The sequence below is a fragment of the Anser cygnoides genome, chromosome 10 (genome assembly GCF_040182565.1).
Source record: "Anser cygnoides isolate HZ-2024a breed goose chromosome 10, Taihu_goose_T2T_genome, whole genome shotgun sequence".
NCBI lineage: Eukaryota > Metazoa > Chordata > Aves > Anseriformes > Anatidae > Anser > Anser cygnoides.
This window is the reverse complement of record NC_089882.1, coordinates 16,960,052-16,984,014: the sequence shown is the minus strand read 5'-3', so window position 1 is coordinate 16,984,014 and position 23,963 is coordinate 16,960,052. Positions and strand designations below refer to the sequence as shown.

Here is a 23,963-nt window from a genome sequence, read left to right as displayed (position 1 = left end):
GTGCATGTGGTTTTTTTTTCTCAGAACCCTACTATACAATTTAAACTAGCTTCTTTTTGTGATTCAGTAGAGGCTGAGAAGCAAAGTGACAGAGCTTCAACACTTTAACAGAAAATCATACCTGGTCGAGGAATATTCTTGCCAGCGGTGCACAGTCGGTGGATTTGAGGAATCGCACGACGTCAGCCACGCTCCATTCCAGAGGGTTACTGTCCAGCTGCAGCTTTTCAGCAACTTCAATCTTTATGTCCTAGACAAGCCACCCAGCACAAAAAGAACTCCTAAAATATTACAGAAGGCATGGACCAACAGTCCCCTCTGCTCCCCCACACTCCCAATGTTCAGCTGCCAAATAAAGTTGTAATGAGAGCTCCAAACTGTACTTGCTCTGTGGTTAAGAGATGTGCAGACCAGCACTATGCTGCAGGTGGAGGTCACATCCTCATAGCCAGTAAGCAGTGATCTAAAACCAGGATTTGGCACTGCTGAAGTTGAACAAAGGATGGTTAACAGCTGGGAAGTGGAAAGCTCCCCATTTTGCCTACAGCTTTCTGTTTAGTCTTTATTACAGTCTTGTAACATGACTGTAATAGCAATTATGATTTTTAATTATTCTGCAGTGTCTTCACAATGCCCTTATGGGATAATGGAGTATTTTATAAAAATACACATGTGATGGTTAATAGTCCCAAGATATTTGTGCTTACCCAACACTCAGAAAGGGCACTAATGTATTTTCAGAATTACCTTCGGTGAAGGAGGCTTATTTTCGTCATCAGAAAAAGAAAAGGTCCTAAGCTTCCTCTTCCGCTTGTCTCGGTCCTGAGCCAGAGAATGAGACAGCTCACTCTGTGTAGGAGAGGATGACAGTGATTTCTTCTCTGATACCTCTGATTCCTCAAGTAATTCGTCTTGCTGCTCTGAGGTGCTATCCTCAGTCAAAGATTCTTCATCTACCTCATCCTGGTCATCTTCCTCTTCTCCCCCGCTGCCCTGGAAGGTAGGGAAAAAAATAAAATAAAAAAGGAACAAAATCAGAAATAGGAAGTTTAGGACAAAAACTACAATTGCCATCCATGTATCTGCAGTAACCTGAGGTTACAAGGAACTAAGTTTGTTGTTTCAAATGAAGCTGGTCCATGATCACATACCGTTATCTGTTAAAGTTGGTGTCAGTCTCATACCTGGGGAGATCCAGCTGGAGTGTTATCCACTGAAGTAGAAGAACGTTTTTTCTTATGAACAAAAAAATGTTTTCGTCTCTTCCTTCTTTTATTTGGTTTCTTCATGGCTACTTCCAGGTTACTGTGGCCACCCGGAGGCCTACCTATCCGCTTGTTTTTCCGCTTTCCATAATAGTGTGCTACCAGGACAGAAGAAAGGAGCATCATGTTGAAATGCACCTTCAATGCCACTAGTTATGTTTGTCCATCATCAGGACTGGAAAACCAGTAGCAGGACATTTCCCAGTAGAAATCCCAATTCTGCAAAACTTCAGAATGAGTATGTCTATGTTTTCCTCTTCAATTTGGTTTAAGGAAGAAGAGTTACTAATAAATTTTATTTTCCCTGTAACAGGAGATTTACTGATCTTTGAGAAGCCCCATATGATCAGATTTTATATAAAAATCATCATCTACAGACTTCGTCCAATTTAATGGTGTCTTTTGTGATGTCCTGCAGCTTTTAAACATGGCCTCCATGCACTGTTTGTTCTCAGTGTCAAATGGTTAAGATAGTTTCAAAAAGCTAAAAGCCTATAAAGCCTAAAAGCTAAGAGAAGAGCTTTAAAGTATTTTATTTTGTTCCACAACAAAATGATAAAAGCAATTACAATGTCACTTAAATTACAGTATTAGTCAATTCTTGTCCCAAAATGTGTCTTACAGAGATAAATACAACAAAACCTATGGTTTTACCATTTAATTAGAAACTATTTTCGTCTGCCCTACACATTGGTACACAGATATTTTGTAGGCCAGTGCACGTAGTGTTTGAGCTTCTCCTTCTGTAAGCAAACCAATGTACTTTGGATTGCTTCTGGAGCAAAAGCAAAATACAATACTCCCAAGTCCCACTTCAGTTTGACAGCCACTGCCTACTCACTGTATTTAGTCTTCGTCAGGACGGAGCAGTTCTCTGAACACTTGTCCAGCACCATCTGAGGGCCGAAGAGGTTTGGACAACACTCCAGCTTGATGCATGTTTTTCTGCAGAAGTCCGCCACCCGATCTGCTGTCCGTACCACTTCCACAGTTGCACGGTAGCTCTTCCCTTTGTACCTGCAATTGAAAATGTGGTCATAATTCAGGAATCCTCTAATAAAGGACAGAAGTACTTAATTAAAAATGTATAAGGATACTGCTTTAAGAACAGACTCAGAGAGAGTCCAGGAAACAGGTAGTCCTGGCTCTTATGACAGATCCTCGAGTAAAGTAAAAAAGCTGACAGTACCAAACATAACAAACACTGCCCTGCCAGTAACTATAAAATACCCTCTGAGAGGACTACCCTGGTGTTTAGATGGCGTGATTTCTTTGTTCACAGGGTTCTTTTCAAGGGACTGCAGAAGTGTCCACTGTGATGCAGACAGCTGGTCCCTAAATCCCAAGACTGAGTGCACCAATTCACACTAGAGGCCAAACAACTACTAATAAAAGATAGCATCAAACAGCTTCTCATGAGCCATTGTATGCACATGTGATGGCAAACAAATGATCTACTGTTGCATTTCCATTCAGTTTTCATCTAATTGCTGAACAATTTGTCAGGACAGTCGTTTGTCATGACTCCACATACTGCTCTTGTTTGACTCAAAGTAAGAAATAGCCATTTCTTTTTGTTCATCAGCCTTGTGATGGCATGGACAGAGTAGCATGGTGAAATACCCGCCCATCTCGTGCCTCATTTCTGCTTTGTTCTCCCAGCACAGCTACTGACATGTGCTGATATCTATTAGGGATGTCTCAAGCCCACAAATATCTAATTAATGCACTGAAAAGCAACAACAACAACAAAAAAAAAAAAACACGAAAAAAAGGAAATATCCTCATTCTGAAGACATCCCTGTTCTCACTGCTGTGACAAAAGCAAGCAACTTCCGTGAAACGGATCAAAAGATTTTTTTCTATTTCAACCACATCTTTTATTTGCATTAACTTTTCTTATGATCTTCCTGTTGTCCAAATCCAAATACAGAACAATCCTTCAATACATGGAAAAGTGTTCTTTTACACACAAAACTGATCCAACAGAAGAATTACTGACATATTCAAAACCAGGTAGTAAAGTCTGTGCTATGGCACACTGGGAAAATCTAATCTCTAGTACGCAAACATGGTGACCTAATTACAAGGCCATCATTAGACTATAAGGTAATATCTGGATTTATCAAATATATGCAAATATGATCATGTTTTTTCTTCCTAGCCACAGAATAATCTTGCAAAGAAGCTCCAACCCAAAAGGCTCAGCAGGAAAACTAGGGAGCACTTTAGGGTAGGTTGCTGTAGAAAGACTTCCATGCCAGTCCATTTCAGAGCACTGCTACAACTGAATTTCAGAGGAATCTTCTTCCCCTGAGAAACTGGCATGGAAATGCCATAGAAGCCTGAGAAGTTTCCTAAGCAGTATGTGCTTCTGCTTTCAAATACTGACAATTATTTTCAGGCAAATTAAATATCTTAAGCCTCACGTGCTGGTCTGCCCATGGATACACTGTCGTACCGGTACCACACCACTGGTACTTCACCAATAGCTGCTAACGAGCCAGCAGCAGAGCGCACGTGGCATATTAAGGAACATTAAATTCAGATGCACTTCACCAGACATTCAGAAAATACTTTATATAAAGATTTGGAAATTTAGTCAGTCAGCATCTTTACATGCTATAAGCAATTTTTCCATCTCTGAAATGTGAGAAGTTAAAGCCCAGACCCCAGAGAACACTGTCACTGGGATCAGCTGAGTGGGGAACAGGACGAGAATTTACTTGGCTTTTAGGATCTCTCCATGCCCATGCCATGCAGCCTCTTCATCCAACTGCAGCTCTCGCAGGACACGGCTGGGTTTGTAAGCTGCATTGATCAATAAAGTGAGAACCTATCGTTGGGTGAAGAGGAGAAAATGTTTAGGTTATTTGTACAATGAATCTTTTTTTAAAGTGCTAGGTTAGAATAGGAAATTAATTCTATTCATCTGAATTATCCAGCATCAAAGCACTCATTCACAGCACGATTACAGATACTGCCAAAATGAAAACAGAGAGCAGTCAACACTTTGGGCCATGCCAAACCTTCAAAATTTGTCTGCAGAGTCACAAGTGTATCACAAGTGTATCAAGCAATTTCCCAGTCACTGCCTTCGAATTACATGTCACTAAATTGAGGCGCTGAAGCGCGGGGCTGGATACCACATTTGCATAACCTTGGGTAAATCTGAGTTATCACCTTAGAGCCTGTTTGACGCATGAAGATATGCCTACAAATGCTGCAGGGTTTTACTGCCTGCCAACCCACTGCTTGCTACAAAATCACACTCCAGAATCTTAAGCTCCTTTTTGCTTTTGTGAACCACAATAAGGCCTGTACTGTAACAAAATGAGAATTTCTCTGGTGCTGTGCAGCAAGTAACTCGAAGTTGTGAACAGCTTCAAATTAGTGTGGGATAGTACACAATTTACATTCAAATCGTATTTCTTATTTTCAGCATTTGCTTATCCCAAATTGGTTGCACCAATGTATCAAGGTTGCAGCTTCAGTCCTACTACCACAGCAATCCAGAGGTCTACAGCTCCAGTGAACGGTATTCAATTATCACACTATGCAAGTACTGAACTCACTTCAGGATTTATACAAAGAGTCAGAATCATAATTAAAATGCATATAACTAAGCAGATTGGTTGAACTTTTAGCAACACTCAGCATCTGTACATTAGCAGGATTTGTGCATATTTCATGCTTTCAGGTGGTGAAGAAGGTTAAACCTTCTTCAAGGTGAAATGAAGATGCCACAGAATTTCACACTTGCTCTTCTGGAGTGCTGAAGAATTTACATCAGAGAACTGAAACTTGCAGAAAGGATGGGGAGAAATACAGTGTGGTGTTCACTCAGTTTGACAAGGTGCAGCAGCCTGCATGGGAAGGGACATTCAGCCTTTGCAAATGAACATGCCGTAGGACCAAAGAAGAGCAGCCACTCCAATGAGAGACTGCAAGGGCATCTTCTGATGCCAGATCACATCTAAAGACTGAAGATGCTTTTTTGCTAAAGAATCTGTTTTAGTTTTGTCAAGAAGTGCAAAAACTGCTGCTTTAAAAATAATAAGTGACATTTAAGCTGTCATTTGGGGGCTGGACCCGATGATCTCTTGAGGTCCCTTCCAACCCCTACAATTCTGTGAATCCTGTGATAAGGGTTCTCAGAGAGAGCTTCTGTGAGCTGCAGTTTCCTCCCATAATATAGATTCACCATGGTAGATCAAGCCTGTGTTTCATGAAATCCAGGTCTTTATCTGAACAGCCACTAGGGCCATTCACTTCTGAAAAAGGTAGGTAACTCCTCCATCTTCCATGCCATCTGGCCATTTCTATAGCAGTAATTGCTTTTGTACCCTAATGCCATCAGTCTCAAATACACAATCTTCATCCCATATAGCTGCGAGTTTCAGACTAGTCTTAATCTACCTATCTGAAATCCCAGTTAAGTTATTTAACAAGAAAATGCTCTTTCCATTAAGCAAGGTAAATTAGCAGATTTGCTCAAATACAGGCTACGTCTTAAAACCAGATTTCCCCCCACAACCTGGGGACACAACACCATTTTTTTCCACAGTTCTGGGACCCCATCTGCCCACTATCTATTTTACTAGGTATGAGTAAGCTTTATCCAGTGATAAAGTACTTGAACTTGATTAATAAGTTGAGATGAGGGTATAGGTCTGCTTAAAAATTCACAACTACATTCCCCCATCTCCAAATGCTGAAGGATCAGATATATGTTTTTGAGCAGAGGTGTAGATAAATGATTTAAACAATTTTATGGGCATGCCAAAACACAAGTTTTAATTTTTAAGTCAAATATTTGAGATCAAAACAAGAGTATGCATCTCACTCAAATGTCCACCATGTTGTGTACTGGTATGATGCACACATACCCTTTTATACCCTTTTATATATTTATGTCTGAAGACCAAAAAAATTAATATGCACCCCCACTGCTGTTAAAACATTATGACTAAGGTCTTTTTACTGTTTCATTCCCCCTGACGTTTGCTGGGGACAGCTACACGTATGCATGCAGAAATAGAACTTCTTCAATAATGAGCTTATCCATTATTTCATCAGATCATTGCAAATTATATCAAACTTAAATATTAAGAATTCTTTTCATTTCCCAATTACTGAAAACAGTTTTCCATTTCTGCTAAGAAAATCTGTATTTCCTCTGTTCATCAATGGTGCAAACTGTGAAGGAAAGCTTTTGGGATTATCTGAAACTAAATTCTGTTAATTAAAATTGAAGCATTTATTACAGCTATAAAAAGATACTAACTCCTTTGGTCATGGCAATTACAGGTTACTCTGTTTTAACCTAAAAAAAAAAGTTAGCAGTTGAAGGTTGACTTAACTCCGATAAATGGGACGCTTTTACTCTTTCCAGCTATTCATAAAACAGTCCATGATTTATCCTTCATTTTATACAAAAAACCCGTTCGCTCATCATCAGTTTATGAATGCCTTAAAAGTATTAATTACCCATCTATAATTAGAGAGGCACTCTAGAGTTTACGATGCACTGCTAATAGAGGTCCACTGAGTAGAACCACCTCACCTCTTTCAGAACAAGAACACAGTTCCCAGGTCCCACAGACTGAGGAAGCTCAGCAATCCTGCCTTTGTTAAGGTAAGGCCCTGAGAAGCACCGGTGGTTGAAGTAGATCTTTGGGCAGCAGTACTTTCCATTAATTATCACTGAGAAATAAGAAAAAAATATTTAAATCACATGGTACAACTTCCCCAGCAATTACTTCTTGCAATGATTAATATTTTGCCTGCTGTAAAAAAGGAAGGAAAAGAACACCTGAATGAGTTTAGTTTGGGTGAGTACAGGTGTCAAATTTGCCATCTCAGGACTGGTTACAGATGTTGCTAAAAATATTTCCCATACTTAATAAGCATGCTTGCAAATTGACAAACTATAGAAAATAAAGCCAGTTATATATCAGAAAAGAAGCATTTCTTCTGGCTAGTCTGATGTTTTATGGTACCTCAGTGAGAACAGGCAAGATGATGACAATCCCAACTATTTGGTAGCAGAGCACATTCTAACACAGTAATTACAGACAAATTTTCCAGTCGAATAACTCTCTCTCACCTAAACTTTTGCCACCAGAGAAGCTGGCAAAGTTCTTCTCCAGTATTCATCCTAAACTGCAATATTGGTTGCTTTGCATTTTCACTCTTTTCAGTCAATCAGAAGATACAACTGATGAAGTGACCTTTGATGAAATCACATCAAGTTTGTTAAGCCTTCAAAGTGGTCCAACGCTGCTCAAAATTAAAGTTCTGTATAATATGTATTGTAAGATGTATTTTATTATGTATTAAAAAAAGAAGTTTAACCCTAACAGTGTTGCAGTATTTTTGATTGAGCAACACTATCACTTAAGATCTTAAATTCAGTAGGTGATAACTGCTAAATAAATGAAGTAAAAATTACATTATGACTCTATTAAAAAACAATTAAAATGCTAAGCAAGCACAAATCGTTTTTATAAAGCTTGCATTTGGTGCAGCTTCAGATATGCATTTCACTATACAGTAAACAGCAGAAGAGGCATTTTGTTGCCAAACAGACAGATCTGTATGACTCTTTAACCAGCAGATGTACTTATTCATCATATTCATTCTTGCAACAGTTTAGAAAATTATTAGATTTCACCATCTGGCACACAATACAGCTTACTGTTTGAAATGCCTTTGTTTATCATGATTACAAAGTTATAAAAAGCAGATAACCTGCTTCTCAAAGCTAGAATCTAACAACTCAAGAGTACAGATGCAGCGTGCTTGTTATGATGCTTCTCCCAATGTTATTAAACACAGCAGGTGACATTAACAAATCACCTGCATGGGTCACAGCATACATTTGGCTCCACATATTCTCTGTAGGTGGAAGAAAGTTTGGTGTAAAAATTTACTTTCCAGGTTTAATGCACATTTCAATTACAGGACACAAAAGTAATTAATTGTATGGTTTTGTTCATTTCATTTTCTGATGTTCAGATCAATCAAGGATGAAAATCTTCAAGCTCTTTCCTCATCTTCTTTCCTGTATCCTGACAGAAGACTATTGAGCAGCACAATGAGATGGGACTGTTGAAGGATTTTGGTTTTGTTCCCCTGCCCCTCCTGATCAATACCTGAGTCAGAAGAGTTTAGTTCCTGGTTCTTTAGTCCATCATGAACTGTCCTTGAAGACAAAACTCTGAAAGGCAAAGAAGGAGGTTGGGGAAAGGGACAGATGGTAAGGACAGCCACCCCTCAGCTGCTAAAACCCAATTATTAAAAGCCAAAACCGTTCTTGCTCCAGCTTTATTAATTTGCTTTTTATACATTCTGTATTTCATAACATTGCTCACATCAACTTTTTTTTCTTAAATATACAAAGACTATTGATTTCAATTTGGAAAGAACTACTGTACTGCTAACAGCTAGCAGCGATCATACTTTGCTTGAAGCATATGGGCTGGCATGCCGATCATAGAATCATAGTTACAATAACATATAATCTGATAATCACTTTACACAAAGCAACTGAAAATAGTTTACTTTTTCTACCTCCTTTATCTTCATTTCACAGTACAAGGCAATGTACCGTCTTACCTTATGCGCTTTGAAAAAGATGGATTTTAAACAGAACTCAATCAAAATGAATCAAGCACTCTGGTAAGAATCCCAATTACAAAAACATGGAAGAACAGTCTGCTCGTTATTTTAAGAACAATGAAAACATTGGCAGAACTACCAACAGATCTGGTGTTTGTAAAGCTATAAGTCAATAAAACCAACTGTCAGGCATTCTACTGAGCATTTTTGAGCAGGCTCAAATGAAGGAGTTTCATATGCATGACAGTTTGTAGATGAACTGTAGATATTAGTAGGACTTGTCTTTCATTTGTGGCTAGTTTGGCCTTGTAATTAATTAAATTCAGGAAAGAAGTATTAGATGTACATCTACTGAGTAACAGTATTCACGCTAGAAATGAACTTTCTAATCAACTGTGCAAAATCACAGCTACGTGTTAAAGCAGACACATTTTCTAAGCATGTTTACCTTACAGCAATTGTATTATTTCAAAAGGGAATACAACAAAAGGGGAATTGAAAAGAATTTTTGTAATCTTCCCTATTAATCACCATTAAAAAGGCTACAGCACATGTGATTATAAATTCACATTCTTAAGATCAGGCTAGTTCTTCTTAAATGTATCTCAATACTCACAGATAATGCAATCTTAGAAATGCAATCTTAAAAATTTCAAGTCTAGACCTTCAATGACTTGACCTATTCAACAGGTCAACTCAGTTGAGCCACACTAGCATTGCTAAAAACAAATTTCAAGCTTTCTATATCACTACCTACCACAAGCTTTCTATACCACAGTGGCGCAAGAGGTCTTTTTCAATATCAACAGGAACTATCAACATTACAGTAAACAGACTAAGGAATCTCTCAACCCTCAGTAGAGGGCTTCTCTAAAGTTGTGTCCCCTAAGACAACAGATTTACCAATTAGGGAAACAAACAAACAAACAAACAAACACACACAAAAAAAAGACCCAGCAAAACACTGTTACTTACTGTTTCTCGGGTTGAACTACTGCAATCTTTTTCTGCTTGTTTACTGAAAGGAAGGAGAAGAAAATAAAAACCACAAAGTACAGGAAGCAAGCAAATGAAGCTTCTACTACTGTATTTACTAGACAACTTTCCTTTAAGTTATATGCCAAAGAGAATCTATACTCAAAGTCACTGTAACTGTTAAATAGCTGACCCACTAGAGTCAATTCTTACCTTACAATCAGATATTAATATTATAATAATGGTAGTAAATAAAAAGATAAGGCAACATGTGCCTCCACAGCAATTTCAGGCTTTGTCCTCATCAAACATCTGGCTTTTTTTTAAGCTTCTTTTTTCTGATTAGGCTCCTCCTTCCTCCTCTGCTCTTGGCATTGCAGACATTTCCCAGACGAGTTTCTCTTGCTTTGACTTGCAGTAAATGACAGCTCATTCCAATCTTACCATTTTACTATCTTACCTAATAGACATTCTTCAGTTTTTCCATCTCCCATTAAGCTTTAATAAACAGAGCTCACTAACCAGTTGGGAGAAGGCACTCTCTTACGTTACTTACAGTGTAATTAGAACAGATAGGATTTACTTTTCAACATTTTGCCATTGAGGGATCATGACAACCTGGCACATTTACAAAGCCATTTCTCCTCACTTTAACTCCCAAATGCATACATACTCAACAGTGTTTTACTAAGGCATTAATTTTGCTTGCACAACCCAAGTATAAAATCAATCAGTCAGACACATTGCAAGAACAGCTCAGACAAAAGTATATGCACAGCACGCACGTGTGTGCATGCATGCATACATATCATTTCTTTACTGTGGCTAATGCATTGTTTCCACGCTCTCTTACAGGCTGTGAGGGTCTCAAACCAACAGTGCCTGTTTTGGAGTTGTTGTATGGATTCCAACTCCACTGAAGTATTTCTCACAGCTGGACCAAGAAGGCAAGGAAACAGTTGCCAAAGGGATAGACTGTCCATACACAGTGGAAATTTCCACATTCAGTGATGCCGGAACTAACTGTGCAGTAACCTACTCTCAGAGGTCTCACCATCTCTATCAAACCAGCTAACCACTGCAAACAAAACACAACTGATACCTATTGCTTTGCGAGGAGGTCTGAGCTGATATCCATTCGTCTCACACCAACCCACTGGAAATATATCCATTGATTCCACACTCACTATACAGTCAGGGATGGACTTCTTGGAACCTGTTCAGTTAAAAGAAGTAAAAATTGAAACAACTCATAACAATCGAAAAAACTCATTTGGTTAATGCTTGCTATATGTTGCCAGAGAAGCTCCCTTTTTTTATTTACCGTTGTATATGGTACACAATATCAATTGTATATTCATCCTCCTTTATTACCCAGATTCCTTCCTGACCTCATTTCTTTCCTCCTAAAGCTGGAGATGGGAATTTCCATCCACAGGTTAGCAGAGACGCACAGTGCAGAGTAAATGCATGCTGATGTACTTTCAATGAAGAAGTAGGATTAATATGGAGGGTGTCTCATATAGCCTATTCAGTCCTAATGAAGAACCTCTCCAAAAGTTTTCTTCCTATGTCTGGTCAAAGCTTGGCTCAGGATGGAAGTCACTCATTTATTAAAAAAAATGTTACAAGGCCCTTGCTTTCTAAAAGATACTGATCAGCCTTTCACACAGTACACTAACCTCGCACCGACACACTGCAGTGCACAAATGCAATTCTTGCCTGGCTTAAATAAACACTGCCATACAAAGCTAGCTGGGAAACAGGCAATGCAAATGGTTTGCTGTGTTTTTATTGATGAAACAGTGATTTGCTGCCACTATTCAGCAGGCAGTGAGCTTGTTCCAGATACTTTTCAGGTTAGATGATGGTACCACAGAATAATCAGTGTAACTGCTACACTTCTCTTCCTGGTTAGGCTTACCCTCCAGCTGAAGCCAGAGGTAAGAATCTTTCAACTTGGTGACTGTAGCAATGCAAACTTCTTCAGGATCAACAGGGTTCACAGCCTCAAGTTTCATATTCTCTTTAAATCCGTGGTCAGAAGTTAACTAGGAAAAAGACAGAATACTTCAATAGAATACCATTTGTATATCCAATGTATGATATGAAAAGCCATGAACAGGCATAACACACAAAAACCGCAATGTCTGAGAATCACAGAAGAACACTCACAAATAGAAGACTTCAGATAATTAGCATGTTAAACACAAATAATATATATTACAAACTATGAAGAGTTTAAGTTAGGAAAAAAAAAAAGATTCTATAGACAGACCTAGAAGAGAACATATTTGTACTCAAAAATAAGGAGGCTGAGACTCTCTGAAAGGATTCATTCCACTCCATGCAATCAGGGATTCTCTGCTGCCTGCTACAGAAGTGATGAGTCCAACATATAGTCTGACAAGGCTTTCTATTCTATTACGTTAGCTTGGAAATTTATTTCAGGTATGCAAACAATATTTGCATCTGCCTCATCCAAATGAGTCCTGGCAGACAGCAATGGAAGCTTTCTTTCTGTTTTATATTTTTGGATAAGTAGGTTTTTGGATTTATTCAAAAATTCCTAAAAAGTAAGAATGTGTATTTATCTAGATCCGAAGCACCTGAATTAAAAATAACAAGTAGCAGCCAGACGGAGGGCTCTTCCTCCAAGAGCTACTCTGCAACATAATTACAGGATCAATATATTACAAATTCTGAAACTAGCCCACAGCAATCAACTCTTCTCAGAAAAGGGATAATAAATTCAATGACCTGTTCTGAAATGCCACAGCTTACAAGACAGAACAAGGGCAACAAAAATTCATAGATAGCAACACCCTATTCAAAAAATGGTAATTATTCATTTTAATTTCTTTCCTTAAGCATTGCAATAGCCCGAGTATTGTAAATGGAATTGGAAGGTAGGTGTTAATGGCACCCTTTTCTGCTTGACAAGGTATTCTGCTCTGGGAGACAGCAATTCTGCTCCGGGAGACAGCAATACTATCATTATACCAACAAAAGCCCAAAATCTAGCAAGTACTTCAGGCATTGATTAATGTAAAATGATTACTTGGTACTAATTTAAGATGGCTGGTTATTGATTAACACAATGGGATGAATTTTTCATGCTGAAAGGAAGGAAGACTGAAATAATGTACTAAGTAAATGAAAACAAGGTCTATTAAAAGGCCCTGTTTCCACAACCACAGGAGTGCCTAAGATTGATGTTATTCTATGGCAATTCTGTGGACTCTTACACACTTCCATTTCACAAAACAGTCATTTCTTTTGATCTGCTTTATCACTGAACTTGTCTGCTTTATAACTGAAGCGTTTGGTCCAATACTTACTTAGATAAGAAGTTCATATGCACCTACTTCATTCTACCCTCATTTGCACTCTCTTAACTCTTCCATTTCAACAGTTATCACAGGCAATTTAAGTCAAGTCCATGGAAAATGTTTCTTGCTGGAATCAAGTGTATCATTCACATAACAGAAGAAACATTTTTCTGCAAGAGAACCTTACCAAAGGGAAGCAGCTCTGGGGAGCTGCCTCAGCACCGCATTGTTTGAGGTAGTCTGCCCAATCAAAGTCCTGCCCTGGATAACCTAGGCAAAGAACAAGCACAGGGGTCAGTTTAACAGCGTGAGAACAAAGGACTCATTTCAAGCTGACATGACATTCGTTTGGACCACTTCAGTTTGTCAGCTGACTATGGCTTCACTGAGCCCATAGCACGGTTCTCATATATTTGAGATACTCTCTTTATTACCAGTGTAGATGAGCTTTGGGCACTGCCTCACTTTGATTCCTGTTTTGGCTTGAAATGGCATCAAACTGAAAGCAACTTCACAGAGAGCATGCTGAGGTTTGAACAGAATATATCTAGCAGACAAGGGAAGTTGTTTTTGTTTTTTGTTAAATAGAGCATCTAAAAGCTGCTCAATAGCAACATATTACTCTCTTCAACACTTATTAAATATCAAGCCTTTAAAGAGAGCAGTTAGTCTTTCCTAAAAGTGTCAAGTTTGCTAATAGCTGTAAATCTGCGTATGCTTGAAGGGAAGAGTCTTAACATGGAGTCCTTCAGGGACAGAGCAACTCTCGAAAAAAAGGACAAATTAAATTTTTCTTGGAGGAAATACTTTGCTTCCCCATGATCTCATAATCAACAAGTAACTGAAGGGAACTGGGTGCAAAATAAATGTGCTGCCATAACAGTTTGAGACTGGCAGTATAATAGCAAGTGGACAACAGCAGCAGTTGATTCCAGAAGTGTCTTTGAAGTGCACCACTCCAAGGGACATCTGTGACAGGGTTTAAGAAATCAAACAAAATTTTAAAACTAGTCTGAGAATATAGCATTACCATAACTATCTACAAACGTCAAGTGAGGGCCTAGCCACAGACAGACCTATTTATTTTTCTCAGTTTTATCAGTGCCAGTGGGACTTGAGACCCAACGTTAATTTAGAATGCCCACCATTTCCTGCAGGGTTAAAAGAAGAGAAGCTTAAAATCTCCATCATCTCCAGACACATGCCTATAAAGCAAGGTGTCTTCTTTTACATGCAAAATTCTAGGTAATGCTGGGTGGTCAAGCAAAGCCACTTTTTGTACCTTACCCAAGGAAAGGCAAGAGACAAACATCCTACACTCTTTGCTCCTCTGATGTCAAGAACAGATAAACCAAAACATTCCCACTTCTGTGGTGGTGAATAAGGGTACCAAGTCCCTAGTTTTACAATACCATTGTCACTTCCCTTTTGCAAAAAGGTCTTAATAATTCAGTAGCTGAGGATCACTCCTCAGTTCTGTTCTATCTTGAAGGAACATTTTAGTAATCCGCTACCTTGCCTGATAGGTCCTTGGAAAAAATACTTCATTAACATTTAAAGTGATAAGACGCTCTGAAAATATTTTAAGACTTTGAATAACAATGTTCTGATCTGACCAGAAGCAAAAATCCAATGCGTGGACCACAGACTTCTGATATTATGTTAATTAACGCTGAAATCAGCATCACCTTTAGCCCTGAAACACGTCCTCCAAGCTTTCAGGTTTTTATGCAAGGCCAGTCCCCCTAGCCACTGCTACCTTCTCCAATCCAAGCACATACACAAGAAACCTCAGACTCACTAACTCAAAACTCCTATTTCTCAGAATCTTTCATTTTCTTCACTTTTCCTACTACAAGTAATTCTTTTGCAAAAGTGTTGTCCTAAACATAGCACTCTGGGGACTGGCAATCTACTTCAAAGAGGAGGGAGCATGACAAACCTACACAAACGTACCTGGTGGAGGACTAAGATGCAAGCCATTCTTCAGACTCCATTGCACAGGGAAAATTCCAGCACTGTTGACATGGCAAATATAAGACTGGCTGGTTGTACGCTCTGGTCTCAAGTCATCAATTTCTATCATGAAATATTTTTCATTGTATACCTGTAGTTAGCCAAAAGAATACCATGTGGTCTTGTAAATAGCAGATAATGATCTACTTCTCCTTCATTTTGATAACTTTATAAAACAGCATAAAAATAGAAACATTTAAAAAAGAATCTGTGGGAATCGTAAGCAAGTAGACTCCTCTATATTATCTGGAAACTTAAGAAAAATAAATCATAATATAAGGCAATGTATAAGCCCTTAAAAAGTAAGGTGATCAAGTGCTATATGACATTCTCTTACAAAACAAACAAACAAAAAACCACCAGAGAAAATAGAACTTGCAGTCTTACATTATTTCACCAAAATTGAACTGTGTCATAGAATGGACTGTCAAAAGTAGAACACAAAGCTCCTGAACTGAGGAACTTAACTTCATCAGCATCACATAAAGCAAATGATTTTGCTTCACTTGGAACATGTTGCACCTTTTTAGTAATAAAGTGAGTGTCTTATTAGAAGAAACTGCATGTTAAAGAGAGCTATCACCGAAACATAAGCTATCTTACTGAGAGAGTATCTGTCCTAAAGAAAAAGCTGTAGTTCTTTATTTTCGCACCAAAAACATTTTAAAATATGCTCTTGTTTTACATTGTACAGGAACATTTTGTTTACTACATGAAAACAAGTCTCTTCCAGAACCCTTCACCTGTTTATCAACACAGGAAGATAGAAGCTGCTCACAACCTGAGTATGCTGGGGAGTTTCCATTTCAACTTCTAAATCTACGTGTGGGCCCTTTTTTGAAAGTTCATAGCTTGTACATAAAAATGATATTAACTTTTGCAAATCCAAAAACCAAACATCTATCTTCAGCTGGATACTCAGATCATGAAGGATTGTATCTCATCTTAAAAACCCAGGTTTGACAGCTTCAGCCATTTGATCTTTTGATGTTCTATCCTTATGGAACTTTTCTTCTACTTTCAAATCCAGTGTTTTCACCATCAGCAGTTAGGATTGTTCCCCCCCCTGCCCCTTCTTTCTTTTTTCTCCTTCCCCCACAGTAACCTGTTCCTGAAGGGAGACATACAAAATACCTAATTTGAAAACTAGTACAACATTTTAAGATAATTGGTTAACGAGATTTTCCTGAGCATTTGAACACAAAAGTAGCAATTTAATTGAATCTTAGCAAGACACGTTAAAGAATCCCAGTACCTTGAGAACCGTAGCAGGAGATATCACAAAAGGAGCCATCGGGTCCACAGCTTCTAACTTCATGCCTTCAGAGAACGAATGTACTCCAATCACAGGTTTATCCTGAAAAATCAAGTATCAGTGATCACCTGCCTGTCTCCATCAGAAAAGACCAACCTTACGTAGGTTCAACTGGAGAGGATAACTTGAGTTTTAGTAGTTCATTCTAAGAAAATAACATGTTCGAGTACTAGCAACCTCGCTATCATAGAGTCTCAGCCCTCTAAGACTGCTGTTTCTATGAGTTTTTAATAAGACTGAGTCCCAAAGATATACTTCTCTGACATTCTCCACACAGAAACAAGATTTCACAGTGCAGAATGGTCTGCTAAGTCAATAGAAAAGTTCTTTTTTCCCCTAACATTTAGGGCTCATCATGATCTAACCTAAAAGAGGACATTAAATGTCTTCAGTTTCAGCTTACCAAAACCCTACAAAACAGTGTTCCTGCTCCAGACTTAGGTATATGATATTGGTTAAGATCCAAATGATTCAAGAGCAACACCACTTCCTCTTCTCTTCTGTTTATGGGCCCAAATGTAGCTGAGAAAACTGAACTAAGAACTTAAAGGACTAAATTTACATTTCTACTTCTCAAAACGTGATTGCTTTTCAAAAGATTCAAAAGATTTCTTTTTTTTTTTTTAATTCATAAAAATTTAAATTCAGACTCATTAGCAATATTTGTTAACACTCGGGATCTAACAGGGCCCATTAAATAACATATGTAACTATATCAGGTTACATATTAGATGTTACATATTAAACTTTTCAATATGCTCAAAAAATTAGGAGTGCAGTTAATACCTCACTCCTCTAGAAGGACAGTAATCAGCAAGGCCAGCTGGTAAACAACTAGAGATGCCATTACAGAGATCAGAATCAGGGCTTTTTCCCAGCACGACAAGTAATGGCTCACATAGTTGTGATAGGTATTTTGTCTAATTTCACAAGAACTGTATTGTAATATGATCTTTAATTATTTTTTTTTAACTAGAATGAGCAGCAAAAAAGAAGTTAAAAAACAAAACAAAAAAACAGAAAAACAAAACAAAACATGGAAAGAAGTTTGAGCAATAATGTTTGACTTCCCTGAATAATTTCTTATAAATGCAGCATTTTTCTGGTATCACACACAGCATTAAAATACACAAATTCTGTCTTTACCTTAAAAAGATCTGTAGGAACTGATGACTCCTCTTCCTCCTCCTTCGCTTTCTTCAAGATTTCTTGCCAATCTGCTTCACTTTTCAAGGACCTAATGGCTTGAGCAAACAGAACAGGAAATAGTGAATGAAGTCATCTTTCTTCTTTTCCCTCATAAAACATGCAAGTTTGATTTGTGCTCCTGTAAGTGCTACATTCACATCTGTTCAGAATCTGTGCAGGTATCTTCAATCTTAAAAACTTACTTCTTGTTAAGATTTTGCATGTTACAAAATGGGACTGAAGTCAAGCACTATTTTATCACCTATGTACTGTCCAGTCCAGTCTTTCTGAGAAAATGGCGGTCACATCAACCCTGAGGAAAACGTTTGGAGGAATGTATGACCACAAAACAGTCCTAGCTGGACAACGTTAGTTTGTTTTAGGCTTAAGCAAGCAGAAGGCTGAAGAAATGTTCCACATGTCTGTCTCAGTTGTATACGTTACTCTTTCAGTATCTGCAATTGCAGATCACACACCTCTCTGATAGCAGGGGAATTACTTTTACTAGGACCATGCACAAAGGATGTCAAGTTTGTGAATATATCAAATGCTCTTACATAGACATAAAAAGTAAACAAGTCTAATAATTAAAGTCAGAGCCTAATATTTTTAATAGACATTATTCACTCAAATGGTGCTGTGGAATCCACTCATCTGGTTTCTGCCAGTGACTTGGTGTGTACCTGCTCGCTGTCCTAATTTCAGCAGAGGCTGGTCAAGCACGAGCAAAGGCACCGTGCTCAGTCATTTCAATGGAAATAGTTCGGGTTTCCTCAGCATGATTTCTTCTTATCAGTAAAGGGAAAACCACACAAAAAATACAACAAAAACAATCGTTCTCAAAGACCTGGACTTCCACAACTAACGGCGCAGATCATACCAGCACCTTGCATGTAAGTCTGCCTTTACAGAAAGGCTTTAGGGTAAGCACTCACCATTTTCCAGTTTTATCCCAAGGTTTCATCTCATCAGGAAACATTACATCACTGCTCAGCTTAGCAGCAATCCATTTGTGTTTCAGCCATTTTAGGCCCCACTTCTCTGATGACCAAGAAAAGCTGCCACCCACCCTGACATGCACATGCCTGGGAAACACGGAAATCTGTCCTGCTCTCTGCCCCCTCTTCCGTGAACTCATTCTCTGGGAACCTGTTTACAAGAACATTTCCATATCCACTTAACACCTCTTTAGATAGAGCCTTAAGGAGCCTACTGGATTTCGAGTCTCAACAGCAAAAGCTGCCATTGAGCAGTACCTCTCCACATACAGGAACACAAACCTACCAAAAATAATTGTAAAGGCCCCTTCCTCAGCTCCCCCCCTTCCACAAATAGGTGGAACGTTCTGACAGGCAAAACCATTTAGCAACATTTGCATGAGTGGGTGAAAAGTCTTGTAGGACTATTTACTGGTGTTTTCACTTACATTTCACTAGATACAACGGCAGATCACTGATTATGTGACCATGTATACATCCAGAATGCAGATTCAGAGCACCAAAGTAGCAGGAGTATTCTCAAGCATTGCTCATCGTATAAAAGATATAAGTTTTGAAGTACCTAAAGGTGGTTGCAGGTTATATCCATTCTGAGTTGCCCACCCTACTTGATGAAGGAAAGGGTCCAAGTAGAATATCCACCGGTCAAATTTGTCAGAATCCTCCAGCCCCTCATATCGCAATTTAAGTCTCCCACCAACATTTTCTACCACATTGACAATCCAGGCTTCCAGGGAATCCCGGAAGTTTTGCAGTTCTAGTCGGGAGCCTGGTGCAATTAGATCCAATGGATTTTTCCCTCTGTGAAGCTGCAGAAAGGGAACAACAAGAACATGAAAGAAATTATTCTGTACAACAACAACAACCCCCAAATCCTGTACTTCCACTTTTGTTTTGTCCTTTATACACATTTATTTTGAATAAATCAAAGTATCAACACAAAATAAAGAAAAACATGTCCCTTACTAACACAGGACAACAGAAACCAGCATTTAGAATCACCAGTGCTTCTATCAGAACTTCTGTACTGCCTGTAGATACAGTCACACATTTCACTTAAATGCTGTTTATCGCTTTCAGAAGTATTATTCCTTATATAGCAAACATGAGCAAACATGAATAATTCCTTTTAAAAACTGACTCATCTAGCATACAAAGATAGAAATTTTAGTTGTGAGGATGATGTCAACGGTATTCTACAAAAAAAAATTATGTTCTGCACTTTACAACCAGACATTGGTAATTAAGTGATCAAGTATCGTTCTAATTGCAGAGAACGATTTAACTAGCAATGTTACAAGATTAAGTGAAACTATAATCTGCCCACTAGTAAAAATAAAAAATTAGTGAAAGGAGTCAGCTCAGAAATGGAACAACCCGAATGCCAGATAAATAAAGGATGATTTCCCTAGAGCTGTATGAAGGAGAACCAGAATAGGAGGAAGACTGAAACCTAAGGAAATTTGAGAAAGGTCTTTCTTCTGATAGAATTAATAAATAGCACAGACAGTCCAAGCCTGCAGTGAAAGATATGTTTAAACACAACACTATCAAAATAAAATACTGTAAACAGGAAACACTAAGGAGTGGAATTCTAAGTTCAGCAGCATACTATAATGCCTCCTAAATTAAAAAAAAAAAAAAAGAGGCATTGAACTGACAATCTTAATAGGAGTTCCTTTAATAACAAAAGGGAAAAGCAAGACAAAAACCAAGATGGAGCACATTCAAACACTTACCCCCTCCAGCAGATTAGCAGGAGCACTGCAGGCTCCTTTCAGCACTCGCTGAAGGAATTCCTCCTGGTCAGGTATCTTGTCCTTGATACCTAGTGAAAAATGAGGAAGAAAAACTGTGATACTTCCTGCCAGTTAAATATCATTCGGGCAACAAGACATTACCACACTACTGTGCTGTGTAATTCAGAAGAAGCTGCCACACGCTCATCAGTAACACCTCAAAAGAAGAAATAAAACAAAAAACATTCACTAAAGGAAATGACAAAGCAGTAGGATTTGGAGGGTGATGATTAAGATAACCACAAGTCTCTGTGTAAATCTAAGTCCAATTCTGAAATTAAGCTAACAACTCTTTCTGGTGAATGAGCAAAATCCAGAGAGAGTAAGCCATGGGATTTCAGGAAAAAACAGCAGATAGCCCCACCTTGTCACACTCCCCTCTTCTGCACCTGGAGGCATTACCTTCAGGCACTTTGAGAATCTTCTTGTTTTGCTCACACCAGCCGATGGGGTGTAAATCAGCTGTCATGATATCGCACCAGAAGTCAGCCTTGCGATCTTCTCCGTAACCATCGTAGCGCAACAGGAGCAGCTGCCCACAGGTAGTAATGATGGTGGCTACCCAGTAGGTATTCTGGTCAGACTTGACAGCTACTTCTAGCTTCATACCAGGGGCAAAACCATTCTGCAAACTTGTATCCACCTGAAGAGAAAGATCATCACATCTGAGCACCTCCAAGAAAACTTAATGGAACAACACGGGGAACAATTTAGACATAATCGTTAGCAAAAACCCTCAAGCCAAATGCCATCCAGCCTCTTCAGATAAACAACTTCATCATGTTATGGGACCCAAATTAGACTGCACATTGAATCAGAATTAATGAAATCTCCTCCACACTTCAGGGTACTTTTCAACCTTCAATTAATACCTTGCAATGCATCTTCCTGTCCCAGACAATACCTCCCCCATCACAGAAAGACTTTCCAACTCACAGCTGGGCTGTCCAGCTAGACAGAGCTAAAAGTCAAACTCAGCAGCACAACCTTGACTTTTTGTGTTAAACTATTTCTTTCGACCTCTTCGGACAAAGAGCCTACTTAAAGTATATACACCTGCTTTTTAATGATGCCGCTGTCTCTGCTACCGTGCTCATTTAAGAACGCACAAACCTGCACAAATTGCAGAACAAGGACTTTTAATGTCTCTGTTCAAGAATCTAAATAATTCTGTGTGTGACACTGTTACATAAATTGCACAGATTAACAAAAACAGCATGCAGTTTTTCAGCGAACTTATGTCTTGCCAATAGCTGAGTGCCAAATAGTGTATACGCTGTGCATGTGTGCTGTGTGAAGGAGAGGAATCCAACTGCACGGTACTCAGATATTGAGACGTGAACTTCAGAAGGGAAGGCAAAACATGAAGTTCCTTGCATTCCTCGTTTTTGCCAGCTCAAAGACTCCCGCAAGGACAGAAGGATCCTGCCCTGCTCCCACTACGAAGTACTTCCAAGCTACACTTAATGCCGTAGCCTCAGTCTTTATTAAACATCTAACATGTCAATTCCCTGCTCTCGGCCAAATGTAACTGGTATTTTCTTTCTTCAGTGGTCCCAAGTTCCATTTCCTCTTTGAATTAACTGCAAGAAAGGCTTTCAGTACGATGCAGATGTGGTAGATGTTTTCTGGGTTATTTATTACCAGTTCTGTGCTGACGGTTCAGTAACTGCCACAGCTATTACAGTCTCATCAGCCAGCACATACTGGTTTGCTAAAAATAAAACTAAGAGAACAACATCAGAACGAAAAGCATATGCCTCTGTTGTTAACTGTTCACATCCTTTAGGCTGATATCCCTCACTTGGAGAATCCCCTTCACAAAAACAAATCAGCAGGACCCAATACCTGCAGTCTTTCTGAAGTAGCATTACAGGGGTAATCTCTTTGAAAAGAGAATTGCCTTGCTGAAGAGATATTATTAAAGACTTCGGATTTCAATTCCCATGAGAGGTCACTAGCAACACAAGGCCCGAGGAACTGGGAAACCTGCACAGCTCTCTCTACCTGAACTTTCAGCAAAGCCTCGTGGCATAGAGAACTGTATTCAAGGAAACCAACAGCAACAGATGGAGCTTTCCCTGAAGTCAGGTACATTTTCCAAATGCTGTCATGTATGCTCCCGGTGGATACAGCAGAGACCAAGAAGTTAGCACCCTCTTCTGGCAGCTGGGCAAGATGACACCGCTGAGAGGTTTAAAGCACAAAACTTCCTTCCTTCAGGCTGGATCACTGGGAAGGCTGGCTAGCAGGAGATGCTGTGCAGGAGCTCTGCGAACATTTTCTTCAGAGCAGTGAGTTCGAGAGCAGCAGCTTCCTGCTGCACATCTGGCAAGCTGAGAGCGCCACCGAGCACCTGGTGACAGTTCAGCTTAGGCACCCTGATCCCCAACCCCTCCTTCCCATCAAGTACCACCCCCTATTTTGTGGCCCTTTGTGCTTGGACCAGGGAAATCTGATTCGTCTCAGGAAGAGAATGCTAAAGAACAAAGAAAATGTTATTAAAAGCATGCAAGAACACACAGCAAGCACATATCCTCAGACAATGCTGAGCACTAACTTATTTTGTAATACTTATTTGCACACACATACAAGCTGCAGAAGGGAATTCAAGAAGAGCATTAAACCGTTCCAAAGAAAGTGTACTTAGACTTAGGGTGGGATAACAGCACTGGCATCTGCTGCAACTCTGGGTTCCTAAACGCTGCTTCCTACTAGATTGTAAGCAAAACAATCCCTTGGATCTCAGTATTGTTTAATTTGTAAAACGCTAAGGAATTAAACATTAGAACATGTTTAACTTGAGAAAGCAGCATACATTTTCCAATGTGTCTTGCTCATAGTAACAGCAAAACATTCAAAATTAATATAAGCTCTCATTTGCAAGACTAGTTCTTTGCTAACACGGGCTGTGTTATTATGGGTTGTTTTCCTGACTTGCGTGTGTACTCTCCCTATGATGTGGGTGAGGTATTTCTCATCCACTGCTCATAATGGAAGGCTGGTCGCAGTCTCACTATTCCAGCATTTCAAAAGAACCAAACAAAAACCTTAAGCTTCCATTTAAAATTTATTTATAGTTGATGCAACACCTTTTTCTCTTGTGCCAGCATTATTCTTCAGCTTAGTTTTTTCCCACTCTGCTTTTCTGAGAGTACAAAAGCTCCCTCTCAGCTCTCCTGAATCTAGATTATAGAAATCTGACCTTCTTCATGTGAAGCAACAAGCACTGCACAGACCTAGCTGCAAGGACCACCAGTCTCTAGCACAGAGACATCAGTGCCTGTATGCCCTCTGCTGAAAATCTCTCACCTGATGTATCCTGGAACCACACTAACACTTTTAGGGCTCCCGCTACCCACCGGGAGACACCGAGGTTATCCCCCTCTACCTTTCCCAACCGTTACCTTCTAATGGACAGCAGAAATGCTGAACACATGACCTCACACCGT

At 39.1% G+C, this 23,963-nt stretch overlaps 1 protein-coding gene and 1 long non-coding RNA gene across 4 annotated transcripts in view; one reads left to right on the top strand and one right to left on the bottom strand.

Moving 5' to 3' along the window:
* The window catches only part of SFMBT1 (Scm like with four mbt domains 1), an 89,989-nt gene that overhangs the window by 3,762 nt on the left and 62,264 nt on the right, over nucleotides 1-23,963 (bottom strand). For 2 of the 3 annotated variants that reach the window (XM_013191947.3, XM_067003440.1), the window contains 17 exons: nucleotides 20,914-21,154; nucleotides 20,452-20,540; nucleotides 19,275-19,521; nucleotides 17,673-17,770; nucleotides 16,467-16,568; nucleotides 15,152-15,302; nucleotides 13,383-13,465; nucleotides 11,788-11,914; nucleotides 10,966-11,079; nucleotides 9,864-9,906; nucleotides 8,423-8,487; nucleotides 6,832-6,971; nucleotides 3,992-4,101; nucleotides 2,107-2,282; nucleotides 1,185-1,363; nucleotides 748-993; nucleotides 122-250 (listed from right to left, as the gene is read on the bottom strand). In XM_013191947.3, coding sequence (XP_013047401.3) covers nucleotides 122-250; nucleotides 748-993; nucleotides 1,185-1,363; nucleotides 2,107-2,282; nucleotides 3,992-4,101; nucleotides 6,832-6,971; nucleotides 8,423-8,487; nucleotides 9,864-9,906; nucleotides 10,966-11,079; nucleotides 11,788-11,914; nucleotides 13,383-13,465; nucleotides 15,152-15,302; nucleotides 16,467-16,568; nucleotides 17,673-17,770; nucleotides 19,275-19,521; nucleotides 20,452-20,540; nucleotides 20,914-21,154 — 2,340 coding nt within the window. The remainder of the gene's footprint in view (nucleotides 1-121; nucleotides 251-747; nucleotides 994-1,184; nucleotides 1,364-2,106; nucleotides 2,283-3,991; nucleotides 4,102-6,831; nucleotides 6,972-8,422; nucleotides 8,488-9,863; nucleotides 9,907-10,965; nucleotides 11,080-11,787; nucleotides 11,915-13,382; nucleotides 13,466-15,151; nucleotides 15,303-16,466; nucleotides 16,569-17,672; nucleotides 17,771-19,274; nucleotides 19,522-20,451; nucleotides 20,541-20,913; nucleotides 21,155-23,963) is intronic. The other variant, XM_013191952.3, reaches the window with a different exon arrangement.
* Nucleotides 8,256-10,933, top strand: LOC125183386 (uncharacterized). The gene is made up of 3 exons (XR_007165304.2): nucleotides 8,256-8,526; nucleotides 8,863-8,948; nucleotides 10,719-10,933. It is a non-coding gene; the product is annotated as an uncharacterized lncRNA (long non-coding RNA).